The sequence below is a fragment of the Halichoeres trimaculatus genome, unplaced genomic scaffold, assembly GCF_033239565.1.
Source record: "Halichoeres trimaculatus isolate MK-OKI-2021-1 unplaced genomic scaffold, fHalTri1.1 fHalTri1_scaffold_11, whole genome shotgun sequence".
NCBI classification, from domain to species: Eukaryota; Metazoa; Chordata; class Actinopteri; order Labriformes; family Labridae; genus Halichoeres; species Halichoeres trimaculatus.
The window spans coordinates 15,337,182-15,356,250 of NW_027437189.1; the positions used below are offsets into that span (position 1 = coordinate 15,337,182).

Genomic DNA, 19,069 nt, shown 5'->3' on the forward strand with positions numbered 1-19,069 from the left:
CAAATCAAAGTATTTCAGGCATCAATTATTAAACCGGCTTTTTGCGAGAACATGCATCTTACATTTCCTCTGCACACCCATCACAGTCTAATATTAGTTTCATATACTGTACACCTGTGTGAGCTATTACAGAGAAAGGAAGAGAGAGGTGGGTGAATTCGTGGCCACCGTCTCGCTTCAGATATGAGCACTTAAGTACTGTCACTAAAAATAACAGCGCTCTGAGGCTGCCTCGCTCTCATGTTGTCCTAAGCTGCATCCTTCTGTTCATGTCAGCTCGCCGCACAAAAAAATACCACCGCAGTGATTACAGCCCTGCTGCCTCTAAAAAACTGATCTCAAATCAGGCGAAGATGCACTCATATAAGTGAGCACAAACCACTGTTTTCTTGTGAGTATTAAGATTTAAAAACACTGTTCAACAGAGAAGAGGGTGGTGCAGTCACTTGCCCAAAGGCTGTACATTACAGTGTACAGCATCGCTTTTTTACATGTGTACTGTTCTCCACTGGCGCTCAACAGGATGCCTGAAGGCTGTAAAGCTACAAATAGAAATGCAGGATGAGACTTTGATCATACCTTCAAAATAAAATATCTTCTTTACATTTTTTTGTCTCAAAAGCTTATTTTGCACAACTTTGATTTATAAAAAAAAGACTTCTGCCCAAAACTAGATAACCCAAATTATTAAGTAATCTGTAAGAACAATAACTTGTTATTATGAGCTATTAAGAAAGGAGGAAAGCTAGATTTTTTCATCACACTCCAGAGGATAAAATGAAAAGTCATCTTTGCATAGTCTCAAAATCTTTGAAACTCTTTGGTGTATATGTGATCAAAACCAGGAACACATTCTCAGGGTGTTTTGGATAAAAGATTGGTGCTACAAGATTTTCTTGTAGGACCAGAGCTTGTTGCCTAAACACTTTATCAATCATCATAGTGTAACAATTGTTATTGCTTCGTAGGCATGGGCGCCAAAGCATCTTTGAAAAACAAACAAACACAAAAACAAACAAACAAAAAAAACAGTAACATACATAAACTAGATGTTCAACCAAATCAATTGGTTGAATTAAAAAATAAATAAGAAATTAAATAAAGTTTTGATTTATTTGCTTATTTATGTTTAATAAAAATGATGTTCATGAGCAATATAGGTACAACCCAGTACTGTGACTCCTGATTTACATTGATGGAAAAACATATTTCAGTCATTTAATTTATGCCATATAACTTGTGATCCTTATCTACCATAATTTTTGTAACTATAATATTTGACATACACTGTAGCTGTAAAATAAGAAATGCTAAATTCAATAATAATAATAATAATAATAATAATAATAATAATAATAATAATAATAATAATAATAATAATAATAATAATACTATAGTTGCTTTTATTTTGATACTCTCCCCCGGAAGTCTGGTATCAGTTTTGCTGACTGGACGGTGATGCGCTCAGAGGAAAAGCCGCACGCATCGCTGCAGTTCAGAGAAACCTCTTCGTGTTTCTGCGGCACAGCGAAGAAGAATCACGGCTGTTCTCCTGCATGGATTACTGACCTGACACCTCCAAACTCGAATCAGATAAGTAGGAACTAAATCACCCTGCTCGTTTGAACCGAATTTCAATCACCGCGCAAAAGCGACAAAGTGCAGTCTTAAGATTTGGCACCGCTTGCTGACACTTTCGGGCGGGTTTTTTTGGTCCTTGAAAGATCTTATTTTCAAAAGCAGTGTTCATGAATGTGTGGCGAGGAAGTAAACTGCATTAATCTCGGATGAAAAAACCCAGAGAGACACACTTTAGGTTCTGATCTTAATTTGAAACTCTTGAGATGTAGTTTTTGGAACTGGGGAGAGGATTTGGACCCCAAGAATGAACTTAGTAAGCCACCTGTGCTTACTTTCTGTGCTGTAAAAACACAGCAAGCCATGGGTTGAAAGCGACGATGATAGACTGCGGGGATACTCAAAGTGGGAGGGAGCAGAATTTTCTATGTTATGTAATGATTGACAGCAACTGATAATTAGTGGTTGATCTTTAACAGCATCACCCCATCATCCCTTTCCCCTTTTCCCTTTAAGTAGAGAAGACAAAACAGTGCTTGTTTGGGACGTTTAAAATAGATTTATGTCGGATCAATGGATATAGATTATATTTTTCATAATGCTTTATGGAAATATTGGATCAGAGCCCCTTTGAAGCAAGTATATGTCCAATTTAGTCCTCTGTCACTGAACTACCATCAGCCTGACTGAATTTAAATATACTTAGCTCGATGATCAATATTAATAATGGTGCCCCTAATTCTTGACCTACTCCAGGCTGATCTGGCATGGTCTTTCAAAATGTCTCTAACTTCAGGCATTCAGATACTCCACAGTGTTTTCAGTTTTTCTTACCCCTCTGCACTGTTTTCTCTGCATTGCAACACTTTGAACTGACAGTAAGATGCTATAATGCTCATTTTAACCCTCAGAGTTGGGGACATGTAGTCATTCTGACCCTCAAGAACTATTCATCTCAGTGACTTTCTGATTCTCAACATCCACTGCCAGAAGTAAACACTCACTAGTCGGTGACCCTTCCCTCCCCCCCACTCATTAGGGCTGGTGGGGGGGGTGGATCTCGGCCCCACGGGGTCAAACCGTGGTGGTCATAACCCTAACGGCAGGGTTTCCACCATGGAGACCAGCCCAGAGAGCCCGAACCGGGCCGTGGAGTACCTCCTGGAGCTCAATAACATCATAGAGAGCCAGGCCAAGCTCCTGGAGACCCAGCGCCGCCGCATTGAGGAGCTGGAGGGCCAGCTGGACAGGGTCAGTCAGGAGAACCAGGACCTGAGGCAAGAGCGCAGCCCACTTGGGACTGGTTCTGAAACCCCTGAGCAGAACCATAATCACAACCAGCCTCTGTCCCTCCCCATCCATCATGGCGGTGGAAGCGGCGGGAGCAGTGGCACCACTGGGACCCAGGCTACAACAGGATCTGCCACAACTCCAGGGCCGAGCAGGGAGAGGAGAGGCCACACCAGGCTGACCAGAGGTCTCTCCTGTGGCTCCAATACCACCGAACGAGACCGGCTTGAACGCACTGACAGCACGGACACCAACACCAGCTCCACCATACGCAGAAAGTAAGTTCTCCCCTCACACAGCATCCTTTCTTTATTGGTCTGATTCTGCTCCAATGAATGATGAGCATGGCTTCATGTCAGATCACTGGAATGTCAGAGATGTTGTTCAGGTTGCTCTAAATTACACTGATGACCACAGTCTGCAAAACATCCATTATGTCAGGTCATGTCACATACTAAGCCAGTTTAATGACAGGCCGGATGGAGCCTCTCAAGTCTTCAGCAATAATCCTCACAGTGATGGCACTAAATATAAGAAGGGGATATTTAATTCACCACTCGGAGGAAATACGCAGAGCGCAGGAGGATTATAGGTAGAGTGATAAGTGCTTAAAGTGGCCTCCTCATCACACTGTGGGTGACGATGCCTGTTTGATTCCTGAGATGTTCCGATTCTATTTCCTAACTCTTTTAAAACTTAGCTTGTTAACAGCAATGTAAGCTAGCTATGGTTACAAAAGCTGCTTTTTATCATTAATCTAAAAATATCCATTCCAACATTTTGGCAGCTTTGGTCAGTATATCCTGGTTGCTACGCTTCATGTAAATCATCTGTTGTTGCTGTACAGTCATTTGCCTAAAACCAGATCTTTTTTGTTTGGTTGTTTTTTTTTTTCCTGTTTTATTTATTCATTTATTTATTTATTTTTGCTAATCTGCTGTTGAGTAGTAGATACTGTTGAGTCTGTTGTTTGAGAACAATACAAAACCACCAATGCCTCATTTTAGTCTGATTCCCCAATACCTTAACATTACCATTAGCCAGCACCAAACCCAACTGTGACTGTTGTAGTGTAGAGATCTCATTGTGCTTTTTTCAGTTTTAAAACAAAAAGCAAGTTAAAATGTTGGATGTCAATGTTAAATGTGACCCTGGACTTGCTAAAATTGTGACATCACCAATTGGTGAGTCTTCTCAAAAGAGCAAGTTTGTTGTTTTAAAGGACAAAAAAAACCCAACTTTGTTGCATGGCAACAGTAGAAAAAGGTTCTGGAATGCCGGGTACCCCAGTGCTTTGAAGTGTCTTAAATAGACAGTAGCTGAAGTTTTCCTAGCACTTCCCTCTACTGGCATTATACTGTTGCTTTTTTGTGATATTTGAACCTGTTGTTTTAAAGGTTCAGTTTTCTGAGCGGATTAGTTCTAGTATTGGACTGGTCATTGGATGCCATATTCCTCCATATTTGTCCCTGCACGAGGCTGATACATCTACTGGTGTGAGTATCAGATCAACTCTATTTGAAGATGTGTTCCAAGTTTTCGTCCTCGTACCATTTTGTTGTGTAGGCTTGAATGCTGGCAGATTCCAAATGCACTGCCAGTAGTAGTGCAATTGAATAATAAAACAAAACATTGTTTGATGAAGACTGTTTGCTGACATTTTGCCTGCTTTGACAAACATTTTTTCTCTGTTAGCAGGGCACTGTTATAGTTAGTTTCCAAAACACTTACTAGGACTAACAGGACTTTATGAGGGCAATTGGTAATAGAATGGAATCAGTGCATTTACTGGCATACCTGCAGATGACGGAGCTTACAATTTAGGCAGTACCGGAGGCTGATACCAATATTTTTGTGCTGAGGTGGACATACCGATAACAGTATGGGAGGCCCTTAAGCTCCATTGATAACTTTATTCGTGGGCGTGTAACGATATTAGTGTCTGTATTAGTATAGATACCAGTATTGGTATAGGTATTAGTATCGGTATTGGTGCTAATATTAGTATTAGTATGTATATTGTCATTGGTATATTGGTATTAATTTCTGTATTACTATCTCTATTGGTTTTGGTATCTGTATCAGTAAAGGTGTTGGTTTTGGTATCTGGGGACCATGACTATATTGATACTTTTGTCTGGGGGCCTACACTGATGCTTTTTATTGGTATTTCGGGCTTCTTAATGTAATGTTTCCTATATTAGGGACTTAACCAACCTTGGTCTTGAAGGACTATGAATGTGTTACATTTGTATTGAAGGCCATTTGCAGGTACTGATGTTAGAGGCCCACACAGATTCAGACAGTTGCACCAGAGGCCTTAACTGATACCGGTATTGGGGGCCTATAATTGTGGTGATCCACAGCTTATACTGATTTTGGTGTAACTATACAGAGCCTATAATTTTCTTGAGTAGGCTCATTTGTATCCCTGTTGGGAGTCAGTATTGGTATTCAGGGTCTGTTGGAATCTACTTAGGGGGCCTCTACAGATACCAATATTAGTGTCAAGGGCTGATGCAGGCACTGCCTGTTTCGCTTGTTGTGTATTATATGATGTGCGTAGGATCTGCATAGTATTACTCTGAAGAAAACTTCAGTCCAGGCAGGAGGGTGATGGTTTCTTTTCATTGTGATCTGACCTTTCCAGACCAGTGAAGCCCCTCAGTACAAAAAAATCCACCCACCATTTGCTAAAATTGTGTTTTTCTTTCGCTCTTTACTCTGAACTGTAGGCTGGACTCCTTTTTCTTTTCTCCCCCCCATTCCCCCAATCTCAAGGCTGACCTGAAGTTAAGAGTGCTGCAAAAAAGAAAAAGAAAAAAAAACATAGCTTTGGCAAACAGCTAGTGCATCTGTCCTCACTTTTTACTTCACCACGCACAGAGTCGGCTTTTGTCCCCGGAAGCATTAGGCTTTGTGAGTAGGCAGCAATTCATGTAGAAAAAGTACACAGTGAAATATAGTGTGACAGAAAATCATTGGTCTCACAGTATATGATAAGATTTCTCTGCGCCAAATCATCTCAGTGATAATTACTGAATTTTACTTCCAATCCTTCTCTCAGTGATTTATTCCAACTTCATCAAAATCCCTTATCGATTCCACCCCTCTGCTGTCTCTCTCCTCATCATCACTGGGGGACTGAGTCACTACACAGAAACACATATTGGTTATTTATGTAGGTGTTAAATGCAGTGATGCAAATGTAGATCTTGCATGTCCACTCTTGTTAATTGCCTGTAGCGCTGGTAGCATGCCTGTGGATCCAGGCTCAGACAAGCGTATCATACAAAGTGTCACATTTAATAAAGAGTCACCCGCACAGTGGAGAGCCATATTGTCCCCGTCTGGCTGTGACTCAGCCGAACCCAAAACTGGCCAAGTAGCTTAGGTCAGCAACAGTACCCCCCCACTCCTCTGACACTGGATCAGATTGGAACATGTAATTTCTTCATCGCCGGAGCTTGTGTTGTTCTAAATGTGGCATCAAATCAGAGCAAGAGACAGAAGGAAGATGTGGGAGAGGGGAAGAGATGACAAGAGGGAGGAGAGTGACTGGGCGACCTTACTCAGCAGGCCTCAGTCTAAAAGAGAAAAGGTGGAACACACACACTGATTTGCCATCTGTCAATGGAGTGTGTGAGAGAGGGGAGAGAGTCTGGGGCGGAGAAGGCAAAGCTTTTTTTTTGGCCAATTAGATTTTGTTCCTCCAGCAGGACTCCTCATCTCTACCCTGCGCTCTTTGTGCCTCATGAAACAACTTCAATCCTGGACAAAAGAAGCTGAATAATCTGTCCCTGTTTTTTATTTTCAGCCGTTCGTGCAGCGTCAAAACAAAGTCGACCCTCTCCTCTTCTTCCTCCCAGGGGCACACTGTAAACAGCTGTCCCAGGATGCTTCCCCCTTTCTCATCCCCCTTCTCCTCTCCTGTTAATGGCAGTGTGAACAATGCAAGTCGGAGGCCTTTGGGTGAAATGATTTTGGACGTCAAGTACCTCTTCAGGAAGCAGCAGGGTTGAGGGCATTGCTAGGGCTGGCTGTGAGCGTGGCAGATGTTTTCTTGTTGTTATTTCAGGAGAGGTCATGCAAGAACATTTTTTGGCATGAGCCTCTGCATGTGTGTGAGTACATCTTTATATAATGTATGTGCTGGTGTGAGCGCTCCCAAAAGTGTGAAAGATGGAGGGAAGTCCGCACAGAGAGTGCATGAGAGATTAATTAGTGTGACCAGAGTATAATTACCACTCGCCCTGGGGTGATAATTAATGCTGTGTGTGTACATGTGTGTCTTTTTCTGTGAGTGTGTATGCATGCGCAACAGGATCTATAACCTGGGATGCACATTATTAGACAGTACATGTGAATCTTCAGTCTGCCACTCATGATGATGTGATAGTTCTCTCTGCATGGGTGAGAGATCACCTCCTTGATTATGAGCCACGTACATGCTTCTTTTTTGTGTGCAGCTCTGGATGTGAGTGGCAGGAGCGGCTCCAGTGCTCACACTCAGAGCTGTGTTATTATGTAATGCCCAAAAAGAGGACCAGCACTATCTTTCCCCTTCTTCACTTCACTTTCACTGTCACAGCAGGAGTGTTGAGGAGCTCCAAAGAGCCCAGCGAAGGTGCTCATGTCTCCACTTGTCTCCCCATCGTGCTCTCCTTGCGTGCATGTGCTCCGCTCTCCTTCAGAAATTGACATTAATGCAGTTGAGAATGCTAATGGGTTTTTGTTTCAGAAAGAATCTCAATTTGCTAATTTTGTGCAGCTCTACTACACATTACCCCCTCCCCCTTCTCTTTCTCTTTTTCTCTTTATCTAATTCTCTCTCTCACATACCCACGTACACACACTCACTCGCTCCCCCTCGCTGTTTCTGTTTCCCACTGCTGCAGATATGACTCAGAGAAGCTGCAGAAATTACTTTTGTGCTATTCTCTTTCTCTTCCCTCATCACTCACTCGCTCTTTTCCCCACTATTAACTGAAGCACGCTGTTTTGTTCCTGATCAGCGTTATTGAATATTCCTTCTCCGCACTAATAGAGAGTTCATGAAATGCACTGATTTGGGCATTGTGAGCCAAGTGTCTTGTAGCTGTAAAGATAGCGCAGATACAACTTAGAGGAGTGAGCTGGCCCTCAGGCGAATGTGTGGGTTAGCTCAGCTGAGCTGTGCTGACCTGCTGCAAACAGCCAGTGTGATGTGATAGGAGGCAATCTATTCTCTCTCTGTGTGCTGAGTTTCTAGAAGAAATACAGAGGAGCTGCAGCTCCCCAAGAACTAAAGAATCAAACTCTTTTTCCATTTGAAAAGCATTACCAATAAATCATTTCCCAGAATTAAAACATCACAGCAGGGGTTAACTACTTGTATGATGCAGTTTAGCTTGACGTAAATTTAAATTATGGATGTGTGTGTTTTTGTGTTTGTATGTGTGTGTGTATGTGTGTATGAATGTGTGTGTGGGAGGCAAGTATTCGTAGGTGGTGCTTTTTGCCTTCTCTTCCCCGTTTCTGAAAGCAGCGAGTGTTCATGATTCTTACAATGTGCATATGCATGTGTATGTGTGTGTGCGTACATGTGTGTGTGCGTGCATGCGGCACACTCTCTCATTTATATTTAGTCACATGTTAGTCAATTCATGAGTGATGTTTTTATCAAGTTGCAGTGAACCAATAAGGAGCAGAAATAAAACAGACTCACCAATGACATCAGGTCTCTGCATATTCAGCAAAATGAAGATCAGGATTTTGTGGAGTTTAGTGATTTAAATATTGTGCATATTTTGAATATTTTCAAGGCATGTAATGAATTAAAGCTTTGCTGGTACTTTGAATAGGTATCACAGGTTGATTTGTTAACCTTTAAACACTTCTTTGCAGTCTTACATGAAATATAAAAGCTAACGTGGTGGCAGACAGGGAATGACGAAAAAAGAGATAAGTATTGAATTGGTAATATTTGATGTGAACAACTTGAAATGTTCCAGCAGATTATTTTGACACCACTCGGACACATAACCTTGCCTCAAGCATTCACACTCCTTACCCTCCTGTCTCCAGTTATTTTTCATCATTCCGTCGCATCATTGCGTCTCTTGTTCCATCTGACTCCCTCGAAACGTTAAGTGGGAAGCTGTGACGTAAAGTTTACACAGGAAGTTTATTCTCCTTACAGAAGGAGAGATGTGAGAGATGGAGTTGCTGTGGAAACTGTAAAGCCTTTCTGTCCTCAAGGCAGTCACAGTAATGCATTTCTTTCCCTCTATTATCAGCACCTATCTAGGGACAGGAGATGGATGTGGCTGCTTAGCATCATGATCTTTTGGCTTCCTCCCCTTTTATGCCTTGTAGTCAGGGACATTCTTTGAGTGTTTTAAAATCGGGTAACCCCACAGGGACACTGACTTGTTATCTCATTAATCCCATTTAGTTTGACAAAATTAACTTTGTCTTAATAGGAATATTTCTGTTTAATAAAAGGTTAAAATTAAAAAACAATACTGAAATGATGTTTCAAATTTTCTTATTCTTTTTTAGTTAAAAAGAAAAAAAAGTTGCACAGCAGAGAGGTGGAGGAAAAATCTAACTATATATATACATATAAATACACACACACACACACACACACACACACACACATATATATATATATATATATATATATATATATATATATATATATATATATATATATATATATATATATATATATATATATATATATATATATATGTATGTATGTGTGTTTGTGTGTGTGGTTATATATAGGTGTTATGTGTATATTAAATGCTTTTTCAGTGTCCGTCTGACTTCATTCAAAAGCCATGCCTCCAATACACAGAAAATCTTACAAACGACAGCTGAGGCCCTGTTTACCCGATGATTCACCCCAAAACGCAAAAACACAGACATTTGCTCAACGTTTCATCCGAAAACGCTAAAACACAGCAAAAACGCAGTAAAAAAAAATTCATTTGCATGAAAACACTGAGGAACTGTAGGCACTGTAGTAAGCATGCCAGGCCTGTAGTTGGCGCTATAACTGTCTTGTCCGCTTTAGAAAAATCTCCACCTGAGTAGAGTTTAGCCAACCCGGTGTATTGGCGAATACCAAGAGGCAACATCCAGTTAGTAAAAATTAAGCCTATGCTAAAGTGCTAAATGTTGCTGTTTGTTGAGAATCCGCTTGAGGCTGGCTGCAGAAAGACCAGAAGTCGCATTCACACCCAGTCATAAAAATGGACTTTTATGGCAACAGCTGATTTTACTGTCCACACACTGTGCCGTGAGTAATTTTTTTCTAACTCAGTGGTTTAGAAGTTATTAGGATCGTTTGATTGTCCAATCAGAGGCACAGCTCAGGTCACATGACTGGCGGGCGCCCTGTAGCTGTTTGAAAAAAAACTCACAGCTGGCGTCTTAGCAAATGTGGCTGCGTCAGCGGATCGGCTTCATTTCACGGATTCAGAAACAAACAGTGTCGTCACGGAGGCTACGTCCATGTTTTATACAGTCTATGGTGGATACTAAGTGCAGAAGTGGAGCAACAGATGCTTATTTTGTTGAAAGACAGTCAGCAGATTCAACAGATTGAGCAGCACAAGCCCAACATGGTAGTCTGTGACAATGGAGACAAGGTACTGTTGTACTATTGCATGCACTTGCGGGAAGCAGAGTGTGACGTCAGCATTTCCCCTGACTTGCTGCTTATATAGCATTGGTGACTGCTGTGTTTCAGAAAAAAAAAAAAAAGAGTCTTGAGGTTGTCTTCAAAAGTTAACATTTTGTGACGGCTGAAGCCCAGTTTCTGTCTGGTCAAACAGACAATACTTTTGTGTTTCATCCTAAAACTGCTGTCGTGTAAATGGCCCCTGAGACAACCATAGTGTTGGTTTCCCACCCCTTCGACTCCCTCAGCTTTCACTACTGCCACCGCTAAGGTTTACTCTGGCTTGTCCACTTGCTTTATCCTGTCTTTTTCAAGACATGTAACAGCTGTCTTCCATTGTAGTAAAAGTTGTTTAAAATCAGGAGCTGAAAACTTTTGCTGGCTCTTTTTACATTGTCTGGCTTTCGGCTGTTGATTCCAGCTCCTTCAGTAGATTCTGGTTGTCTGCAGAACAGCTGCTACAAACAGTTAGCAGCTCGATCAGCAGGTATGACATTCAATCGTTTTACTCAGTCTTTATAAAATGATTGGGCACACTTATCTGCAAAGTCATAAGTGAAGGAATGTTTTACAATAAATGACCTACCCCAGCTTTAAGGTTTATTTAAAAAAAGTTCTACACTGAAATTAAAGAAGCTGTTGCAGGATGTTGTAATACATCTCAAACGGTTGTTTTTGAAATTTGTCCTGCCTCTGATTAGACTAATAACCAATCATGATTAAGGATTTGTGGTTGCATCAGGGGTGGCCAGTCAGATTTTGGGGAAGAGGCTCCTGTCTGCTGTGTATGCAGCTGTGTATGGTTGAGACCAAGCAACAATTAGCACAGAGATTAGCGGTCTTACATTGTTATTAGCGAGGAGGGCCAAGCACTGGGCTTTTGTCTGTTCACCAGTGGGTTAAACATCACTGTGTAACCAAACCTGACCCCACTCTGGGCATCATCTCTGCATCATGAAACTCTTATCATTCACATCCCAATCTGTAGCTCTGAATTTGATTGACAGTCCTTGATTCTGCTACTTTCTAACTTTATTCATTGTCTTTTCCCTTTTAAAGGCAACATAAGTGGCACTTTTTTTTTCAGCTGGGATGTTTGTCAAACACTCGTGCACGAGCAGAATAGGGAGACTGGTTACCGTGGGAACGCTGTGAGCTCTTCTGTGAAGAACTCTGTGGGCGAGAGACACAGAAAGGAGAGATGGAGAGAAGTGCAGAGAAGAAGAAGAGAGGGTAGGAGTAGGAGCAGGAGCAGGGTGAAAGACAGAATCAGGATTGAATGGCGGCTCGATGGGGAGGTATTGAAGACAGATGAGTGCTGTGACTTTCATTTCTCACATTTCACAGGTTTCATTGAGGAAAGTTGGGAAGTTGTTTTCTTGGCCAGCAATCACAGAAAATGAGTCATGTTTATGGCTCTGATCTGTTTCAGTCCTTACCGAATATTCCTGTGGTGATCTGGAGGGGTATCACTTTCTGGAATTACTCCTTCTCTGGTCTCCCACGTCACTTTCAAATGAAGCCTAATTGCTCTTCATTGGATGAATCATACCCGCACACCTGCACGAAAAGTGCACACACACATGTGAAGGCTACCTCACAGTGAACAGCAGATACCTGGCGCGCATAGTCGAGCCGTAACTGTAACCGGTGCCCCTCCTTGTCAGTGCTTTCGCCTGGCACTCAACGCCAAACGCCCACACAGGCAGCCCGCACTGTTGCCAAGCAGCAGGAGACTCAAGCTATCGGTGGAAAGCAATGGAAGGGAGGGAGGGAAGAAGGAGGGAGGATTGGGGGTTTTGGTTGTGGAAAAGCTGGTAGGAGGGAAGGGAAGTGGAGGGGAAGGGAAGGAGGGAGTGTGTATAAAAACACACTTAACTTTGGGCTACAGTGCAGCGTGTGTGGTTATCAAACGTCTCTGTTTGTCAGCAGGAGTCAGGTGGGTCACACGCTGGAGGTGGGATGACGCAGTGCGCTCCCACATGCTTATTTCATAGACAATGGCGTAGAAATAAAAAATCTGAAGCACAGCGGCTGAAGTGCACAAATGGATTATGCACCAGAAAAATCCACGAGGATCCAAATGGAAAAGCTCCTCAGACCGTTTTGGAGAAGTTGTGTGTAAGAGTGCAGCCACATCAGCACCAGTGATGTCTTCCTCACATGTGATGCTCTCTCCCACTCTCCTCACTCATCTATACATAGTCTCACCTACACGCTTACTCCCCCGTCCCTGCAGCCGCTGCACAGGTTCCAGAAAAAAACACAGATCCCGACTCAAACGATCAGCATTCCACATCCCATTTCCATTTCACACCCCTCCTCTCCTCATTGTCCTCCTTCCCTTCTTCCCTTCATTCCTCCTCACTTGATTATTTTCACCCTTGCCCTCCTCCGTGTTCAACCTCTCCCACTCTCATGTAGCTCACTCTCCTCCCACTCTTCCTGCTCTGCCTCCAGCTTCAAATACCTCACACTTTCTCCCAATGTACAGCTTTTCCCTGTAACCTGGCCTTCCCGTGTCATCTCTCATATATTTTCATCTCTGGTGTGTTGATTCAGATCCACACTTTGTTTTAGAGCCAGTCTGCTAATGACAAAGAGAGACCTGCTGAAAGTGTGAGTGGGTAGTTTGTATGTTTTGTTCTTCCATGGAGGAGTAGAAGAAGAAGAAGAAGGAGGAGGAGGACGATTTGGGCCTTTTGTGTGCATGTGTGCGCGCGCGTGTGTGTGTTGTTTTATGGCACTGTGGGATTTAGGGCATAACTGCTCATGAAGCAAAACTCAGATCCTAAATGAGCCTGTCAACACTCTCCTCACTGGGGAAACTCTATCAGGAGGCATTATCACTGGTGAAATACAAATCTTGGCAGTGGGAGACCACACAGTGAGTACAAGCATTGCAGGCTTACATAACGTCACCTCTGCCTCTCTTCACATCTCCATCCAAAGCTAAACAGGTCAGCGGGTATGTTTCTACAGAATAGTCCTTTTTTCCAGTTACTGATATCTGACAAAGAGAAATGTACCACACAAAGGTCACATAGAAAAAAACTCTCCAGCAGTACGAGGTATTTCCCTGTAAATTAAACCCTGAAGATGTCTCTCCATGTTGTTAAACTAGCCAGCCACAACATTATCCCCATTTAATTTCAACTTTTTATAACTTGCACCAAGCAGTTGAGCTCTCCGCCTACATAATTATAACCTTGAACGCTCTCATTTTTAACCACTGATGCTTACCCTCCAGTAAGAAACTCTTACACTCCTGCTAACAGCCGGGATCAGTTAGCTGCATTAGTGTCTTTGTGCACACTGCCAACACCCGAGAGGCAAAAGCAACTTAAACCCTGTCCAACATGCTTCAGTTCATGTCATCAGCTGGATTAGAGGATAAGGGAGGAGATGTTCTTCATATTTGTTATTGCCAAGACATCCCATGAAAAGAAAAACACTGTAACGCCTTACAGAATCTCAAACATCCCTACAGCATCTTAAACTCTCAGCACTATGCCCTTTTATTCCTGAAGAGGAGAGATTTTTTAAATCTGCAAGAACAGCATTTTACTGCCACCAGGGGACAGAAGGAAGAGTTGTAAAATTATCTCTGTCACACCATCACTTATGTCTGCTTATTAGCAGAGGACCATTCTCATTCATTTTCAGTCATTTTTTTTGACTAACTGATGAAGTTAAGTCTATGTGCTTTTGGTCTCCTCTAACTCCTGAGGGAAAATTCTCACTCTTTAGGCTCTAATTGCTATTTCTGTCCACAGGCTACCATAAAACCTGGGATGTACATTGAATAAGTTTGCATGACCATTCCCATTACATTCTGCAAACTCCACAGTGTGCGTTTTTGTGCAGCTGTGCTACTCTTTCTAGTACCAGGGTTTTCACCTTAATGAGTTTGCAATGCTACCAACTACTGGCACAGTGTTTGAGCTCAGCTTGCTGTAACTTCAGTAGATGTAGGGAACGATTTACCACTGTTCCAACGCATGTTGTCTGACATTGAGTCTTTTCAATCAAACCATATTTCCACATGGTATATTTACATAACATTTCACAACCATTCCCTCATTAGGCAGCAAACTAATATGAGCAAAAAGCTGTGAAGAAGCAGCACGGTCATCCTGTTTGATGTCGCTATTTAGCCTAGCATGCTGCTTGTTTCTTTAAGCACCATCTACGTGGTAAATAATGTAACACAATTAACCACTTGTTTGCATTTTCAACTGTTATATTGGTCATGCTATGGCACATACCCAACATTTTAGATGATAATATCCAAAGCTCTTCCTGTACACTGACTTCAGAAGATGTTGTTAGCTGCTTGTTTAGCTTATTCATAGCGATGCATGATATTATCGGCACAATATCGGTATCGGCTGATAAAAGCTTAAAAACATGTTTATCGGTATCAGCAGATATGAAAATTTCTGCCGATAGGCACAGCCGATAAGGTGCTATTCAGTTAGGATTATTATTATTTTCCATCTGAAAAATAAGCTCCTTAAATAAAATTTAGCACTTCATTTATTTGCACTGCAGAGCTCTGTGTCTTTCACCAGGTTGTTACAGTCGCTCTAAAATAATCAAATGCAACTTGGTTATGTTTAAAAATGCATTGTACATTTAAAGTTCATGTGATCTAAAGTAATTATTTTTCTTTATTTCAATAATGAATGTCTTGAGTTTGAAAAAATAATACATTTCTTATTTATGGTAAAATCGAATGTTTTTTGTCTTGTTTTATGTGTGTTTCTTAAACAAATAAGACCGTCACAATAAGAGTAACATATAAATGCCAGTACAGGATAGACTTAGCTTTCTTTACAGTGAAAAAAACAAACTTGTGATTATCCGTATCAGTATCGGCCAAAAGGGGTTTTGGTATATCGGCATATTGGCAAAAATCCAATATAACATACTTAGTCAGCTAGTTGATTTTTTTGTAGGACTACTTTTTTGTACAGGGTTTGAAAAAGTCAGTACATAAGAATGTCCTTTCTCAACTTTTAATCTGGTTAGTGTAGAGCCTGGCAACAAGCGTGTTTTTGCCACAAAGCCTTCATCAGTATTGCTAAGTTAGCGTATCAAGCTAGTTTAGCTTTGCTAGACTTCTTTTTCTGTGCCAACCAAGTAATGTACAGCAGTACTTATGAGCAATTTTAGACTGCTAAAAATTGTCTGTTTGTGCTAAAAATGCCTCACTGACTGTAGTGACAATGAACTGAAACATTAAAGGTGCGGTGTGTGGTATTTTGCGACCTTTAGCAGAACACACTTGGTAGAAATGCAATATGATATTTGTGAGTATGTTTCAATTTACATTTACTTAAGTGAATTTGATTTTACTGTTTATTTGCAATGAGCTGTTTGTGTCTACATAGAAACAGGTCCCCTTTGATGGAGGCTTCCATCTACTGTGACACATAACAGACAAACTTGTAACAGACTCTGTTCTGTTATTTTTAGTAAGTGGTCTTCCAAAATGCACCAGTTGGATGACAAATAAGAAGAGAGTAGATGTGCAAAATAATTTGTACTTTTAAGACATTTTTGAGCGCCATAGGAACTTCTTATCCTCAGAGATCACTTCACTGACAGGAGGGGTGAGCACGGGAGTGTTCCAGTCTGGAATGACCACCAGATAGTGTTAAATATTCACAAATTTACACACTCTACCTTCAAAGCTTTAGTTCCCTGGCAACAGTTGACCAAAACTCAATATAAAACTCCACAGAATTCTAAGAAAGGGACACAAAAATCTTTTTGTCCATCACTTTAAGCAGTGGCTGTGAGACTGTCACATTCTTTTCTCCTTTCAAAGTGATGCAGTGTTTGCATAAAGAAAAGAATCGAAGCTAACTAATGTTGAAAAAATCTGAAAGTATAAAAATTTGAATTGTAAAAGCTCGGCAATTTTACCAGACCCATTTTTTCACTCACAGGTTTAAAAAATGTATTTGTGAAGGACTACTGTCAATGACTATTCACAGCAGCAGGTCAGTGAATGTGGGTTTCACTAAGAATAGACCGCAGAGCCCATGTTTAAGGGTACTTAAGCAATATTTTTAAACTGGTGACTTTGATATTAATGGAAGGTGGTGCTAATAAAAAAAATTTTGAAGGTTCGGGAGAATTTTTTTTTTTCAGTATCAGTCTATTTTACATTTTCTTTTGGCTTTGTGATCAAAGCCAGATTAATTAGAAAAGTCCTTGGAGTTACCTCTCAGTGTGCGACTCTTTGCTGCTGATGAAAATATTTTTTCCAGCAGCCATGAAAAGTGAAAAACACAATTGGTAGTCAGTGGCCTTATCTTTCACAGCTGGCCTTAATACAAGCTGTTAATCCACAGCAAATCTCACTTCCTTCTTCACCCTCCTTTTTTGCATCTTGTGCCCGTGCCCACTCCTCTCTGAGAGTGCTCCCATGTTAAAATGACAGGGACTGCGTGTCCTTGACGGCAGCTGGCCCCAGTGAGAAACCAGCCATTTACATGCTAATCTCAACCGCTGCTCACTCTTCAGCCGCCCGCTCGCCCGCTATCTGCAGATGGAACATCTCTAATTCCTGCCAGAGTTAGTGGGGAGGCAGAGAGGCTTTTGTGCTATATGTGCACTTTTGCATGCATTACAGAAAGTGGTTTCATATTTTCATATGGGATGATCCACAGAAGGGCTCTGCTGTAGACCAGTATAGAGTTTTATATAATCCAGCAGAGTAGAGGGGGGAAAATATGTCATTAACAACCTGTGAGGATTTGTTTCTCTTTAATACCTGAACTTTTAACTCTTGTCTTGTTCCTACACTTACACGCACATATCTGCTGGGACATTTTCAACCAGAACCTGTGGTGTTTTGAAGATATTGGTCACCGTGCTACTGTCAGAGTCTGTGCAGTTTGTCTCACCTCTTTTTCTTTTTTCGATGTGTCATTCCTTCTACTACCATTGCTCTGTCATTATCAATGTGCAGCTTCGAACCAATGCTCTTCTCTCTGTCTCTTTCTGTTTTGTGGCTGACCCTTTGTCGTTTGTGTGTCTCTCTGCTTCTTTCATGTCTTTGTGTGTGCTGTCCGTCCCTCCGTCCGTTCGTCTTTGGTCCTTCTCGTCAGTGTCCGGCCGTCGTCTATCTCAGGGCAGCCCACCTCGGCTCCCAGCACTCCTACTGCAACTGGTTATGCCACTCTTTTACCCACCAGTCTGACTGTTCACAGCTTCGTCAGCCTCCATCAGTACTGCTGCCCCTCTGCTGACCACAGCTTGCAGCGGGAGGACAGGTAAGGGCCACAGCAGGGTGCTGAGAACCCATTAGAGGCCTTGCAACAATCCCAGATCCTCTAAACCCACCTCCATCTCTCACTCTGCGGCCTTTAATCATCACTTTCCTTTCATTTCATCCTTGTCTGCTTGCTTTAACCTTCTGCAACCCCTGCCTTTTTCTTTTAATCCCTACCAAAAGCCTGTTCTTTTGTCTCCTGTCACTCCCAGGTGTGACTAATAGCTCGAGTTAGTCCCTTAAAGCAGTTCGAAAAAGAGGCAGCTCCTCACACAGCGGGAGAGGGGGCAGTTATTTGTGTTAAGTCGAGGGACTGAGGTGCACTGAGTCACAATTTGAACCTTGTGAAATCTTCCCCTCTTTTCTTTCCTTCTCCTCATTTGTCCTCTACCTGATGCTGTTCACTAACACATCAGTGCATGATGCTCCAACACTGCCACCTAATGGTTTGAAACAGCTGTTATCTGTGCATATAATCACTGTAAAGTCAACTTCATTTGATTTTTTAAAAAAGCCTTTTTTTTCCCTGCTCAAATGTATTAAGCCATCCTCTCTAATGAGGCTGCAAAAATATCCAATTTGAGAAAATGAATGAAAAATGATTTTTTTTCATCAGAAATGTTGGACATTTTTTTTGACTTCCTAAATAGAAATGGCTGGCTATTTTTCTTTTTTTATTCATGACAATAAATGAAAAGTCGTCCATCAGGAAAAATCGTGCATATTTTAAAGGTGTATTTTTTTTTCTAAATAATTCATTTGTCATTAGTTGACAAATGAATCTGATAAAGTCATTTCTTGCAAGAATATGTCTGATATATATATGTTTGGGCTTTACTAAATATGTATCATTAGTAGATGTTATTGTAAAAAAAAAAAAAATCATGACTTTGGCTCTTGGTTATTTTGAAAGATTTTTCTTTTTCTTTTTCCAGATTTTGTGCCATTTTGTAGAGTAAAAGTCAAATTGGTTAATCATGAAAATAATCAGCATATTAATCATTGATGAACACAGTCATCATCAGCAGCCTTGTGCTTTATGCTCTTCTGGCTCTACTCTGCTTTCTCTGCTGTTGTTTGTGTCTCATGCTGTTTTTCGCTCTGTCCTCCTCTTTCTTCTTTCCCTCCTCTGTCTTGTTTGTCTGCTTTCCTGTGTTTCTCTTTTTGTTTTTCGTTCTTTCTTTCTTTTTTTGTATTACTCTTCCTGTGTTGCTTTCCAAGAGAGGAGGGTGAGGATG

At 41.4% G+C, this 19,069-nt stretch overlaps 1 protein-coding gene across 3 annotated transcripts in view; it reads left to right on the forward strand.

Moving 5' to 3' along the window:
* The first annotated feature begins 1,460 nt into the window (after positions 1 to 1,460).
* iqsec2b (IQ motif and Sec7 domain ArfGEF 2b) overlaps positions 1,461 to 19,069 on the forward strand; it is a 38,302-nt gene continuing 20,693 nt past the window's right edge. Inside the window, exons 1-2 of one of the 3 annotated variants that reach the window (XM_074680838.1) lie at positions 1,461 to 3,146; positions 17,668 to 17,832. In XM_074680838.1, coding sequence (XP_074536939.1) covers positions 2,695 to 3,146; positions 17,668 to 17,832 — 617 coding nt within the window. In that variant the 5' untranslated portion in view covers positions 1,461 to 2,694. The remainder of the gene's footprint in view (positions 3,147 to 17,667; positions 17,833 to 19,069) is intronic. The other 2 variants (XM_074680839.1, XM_074680841.1) reach the window with 2 other exon arrangements.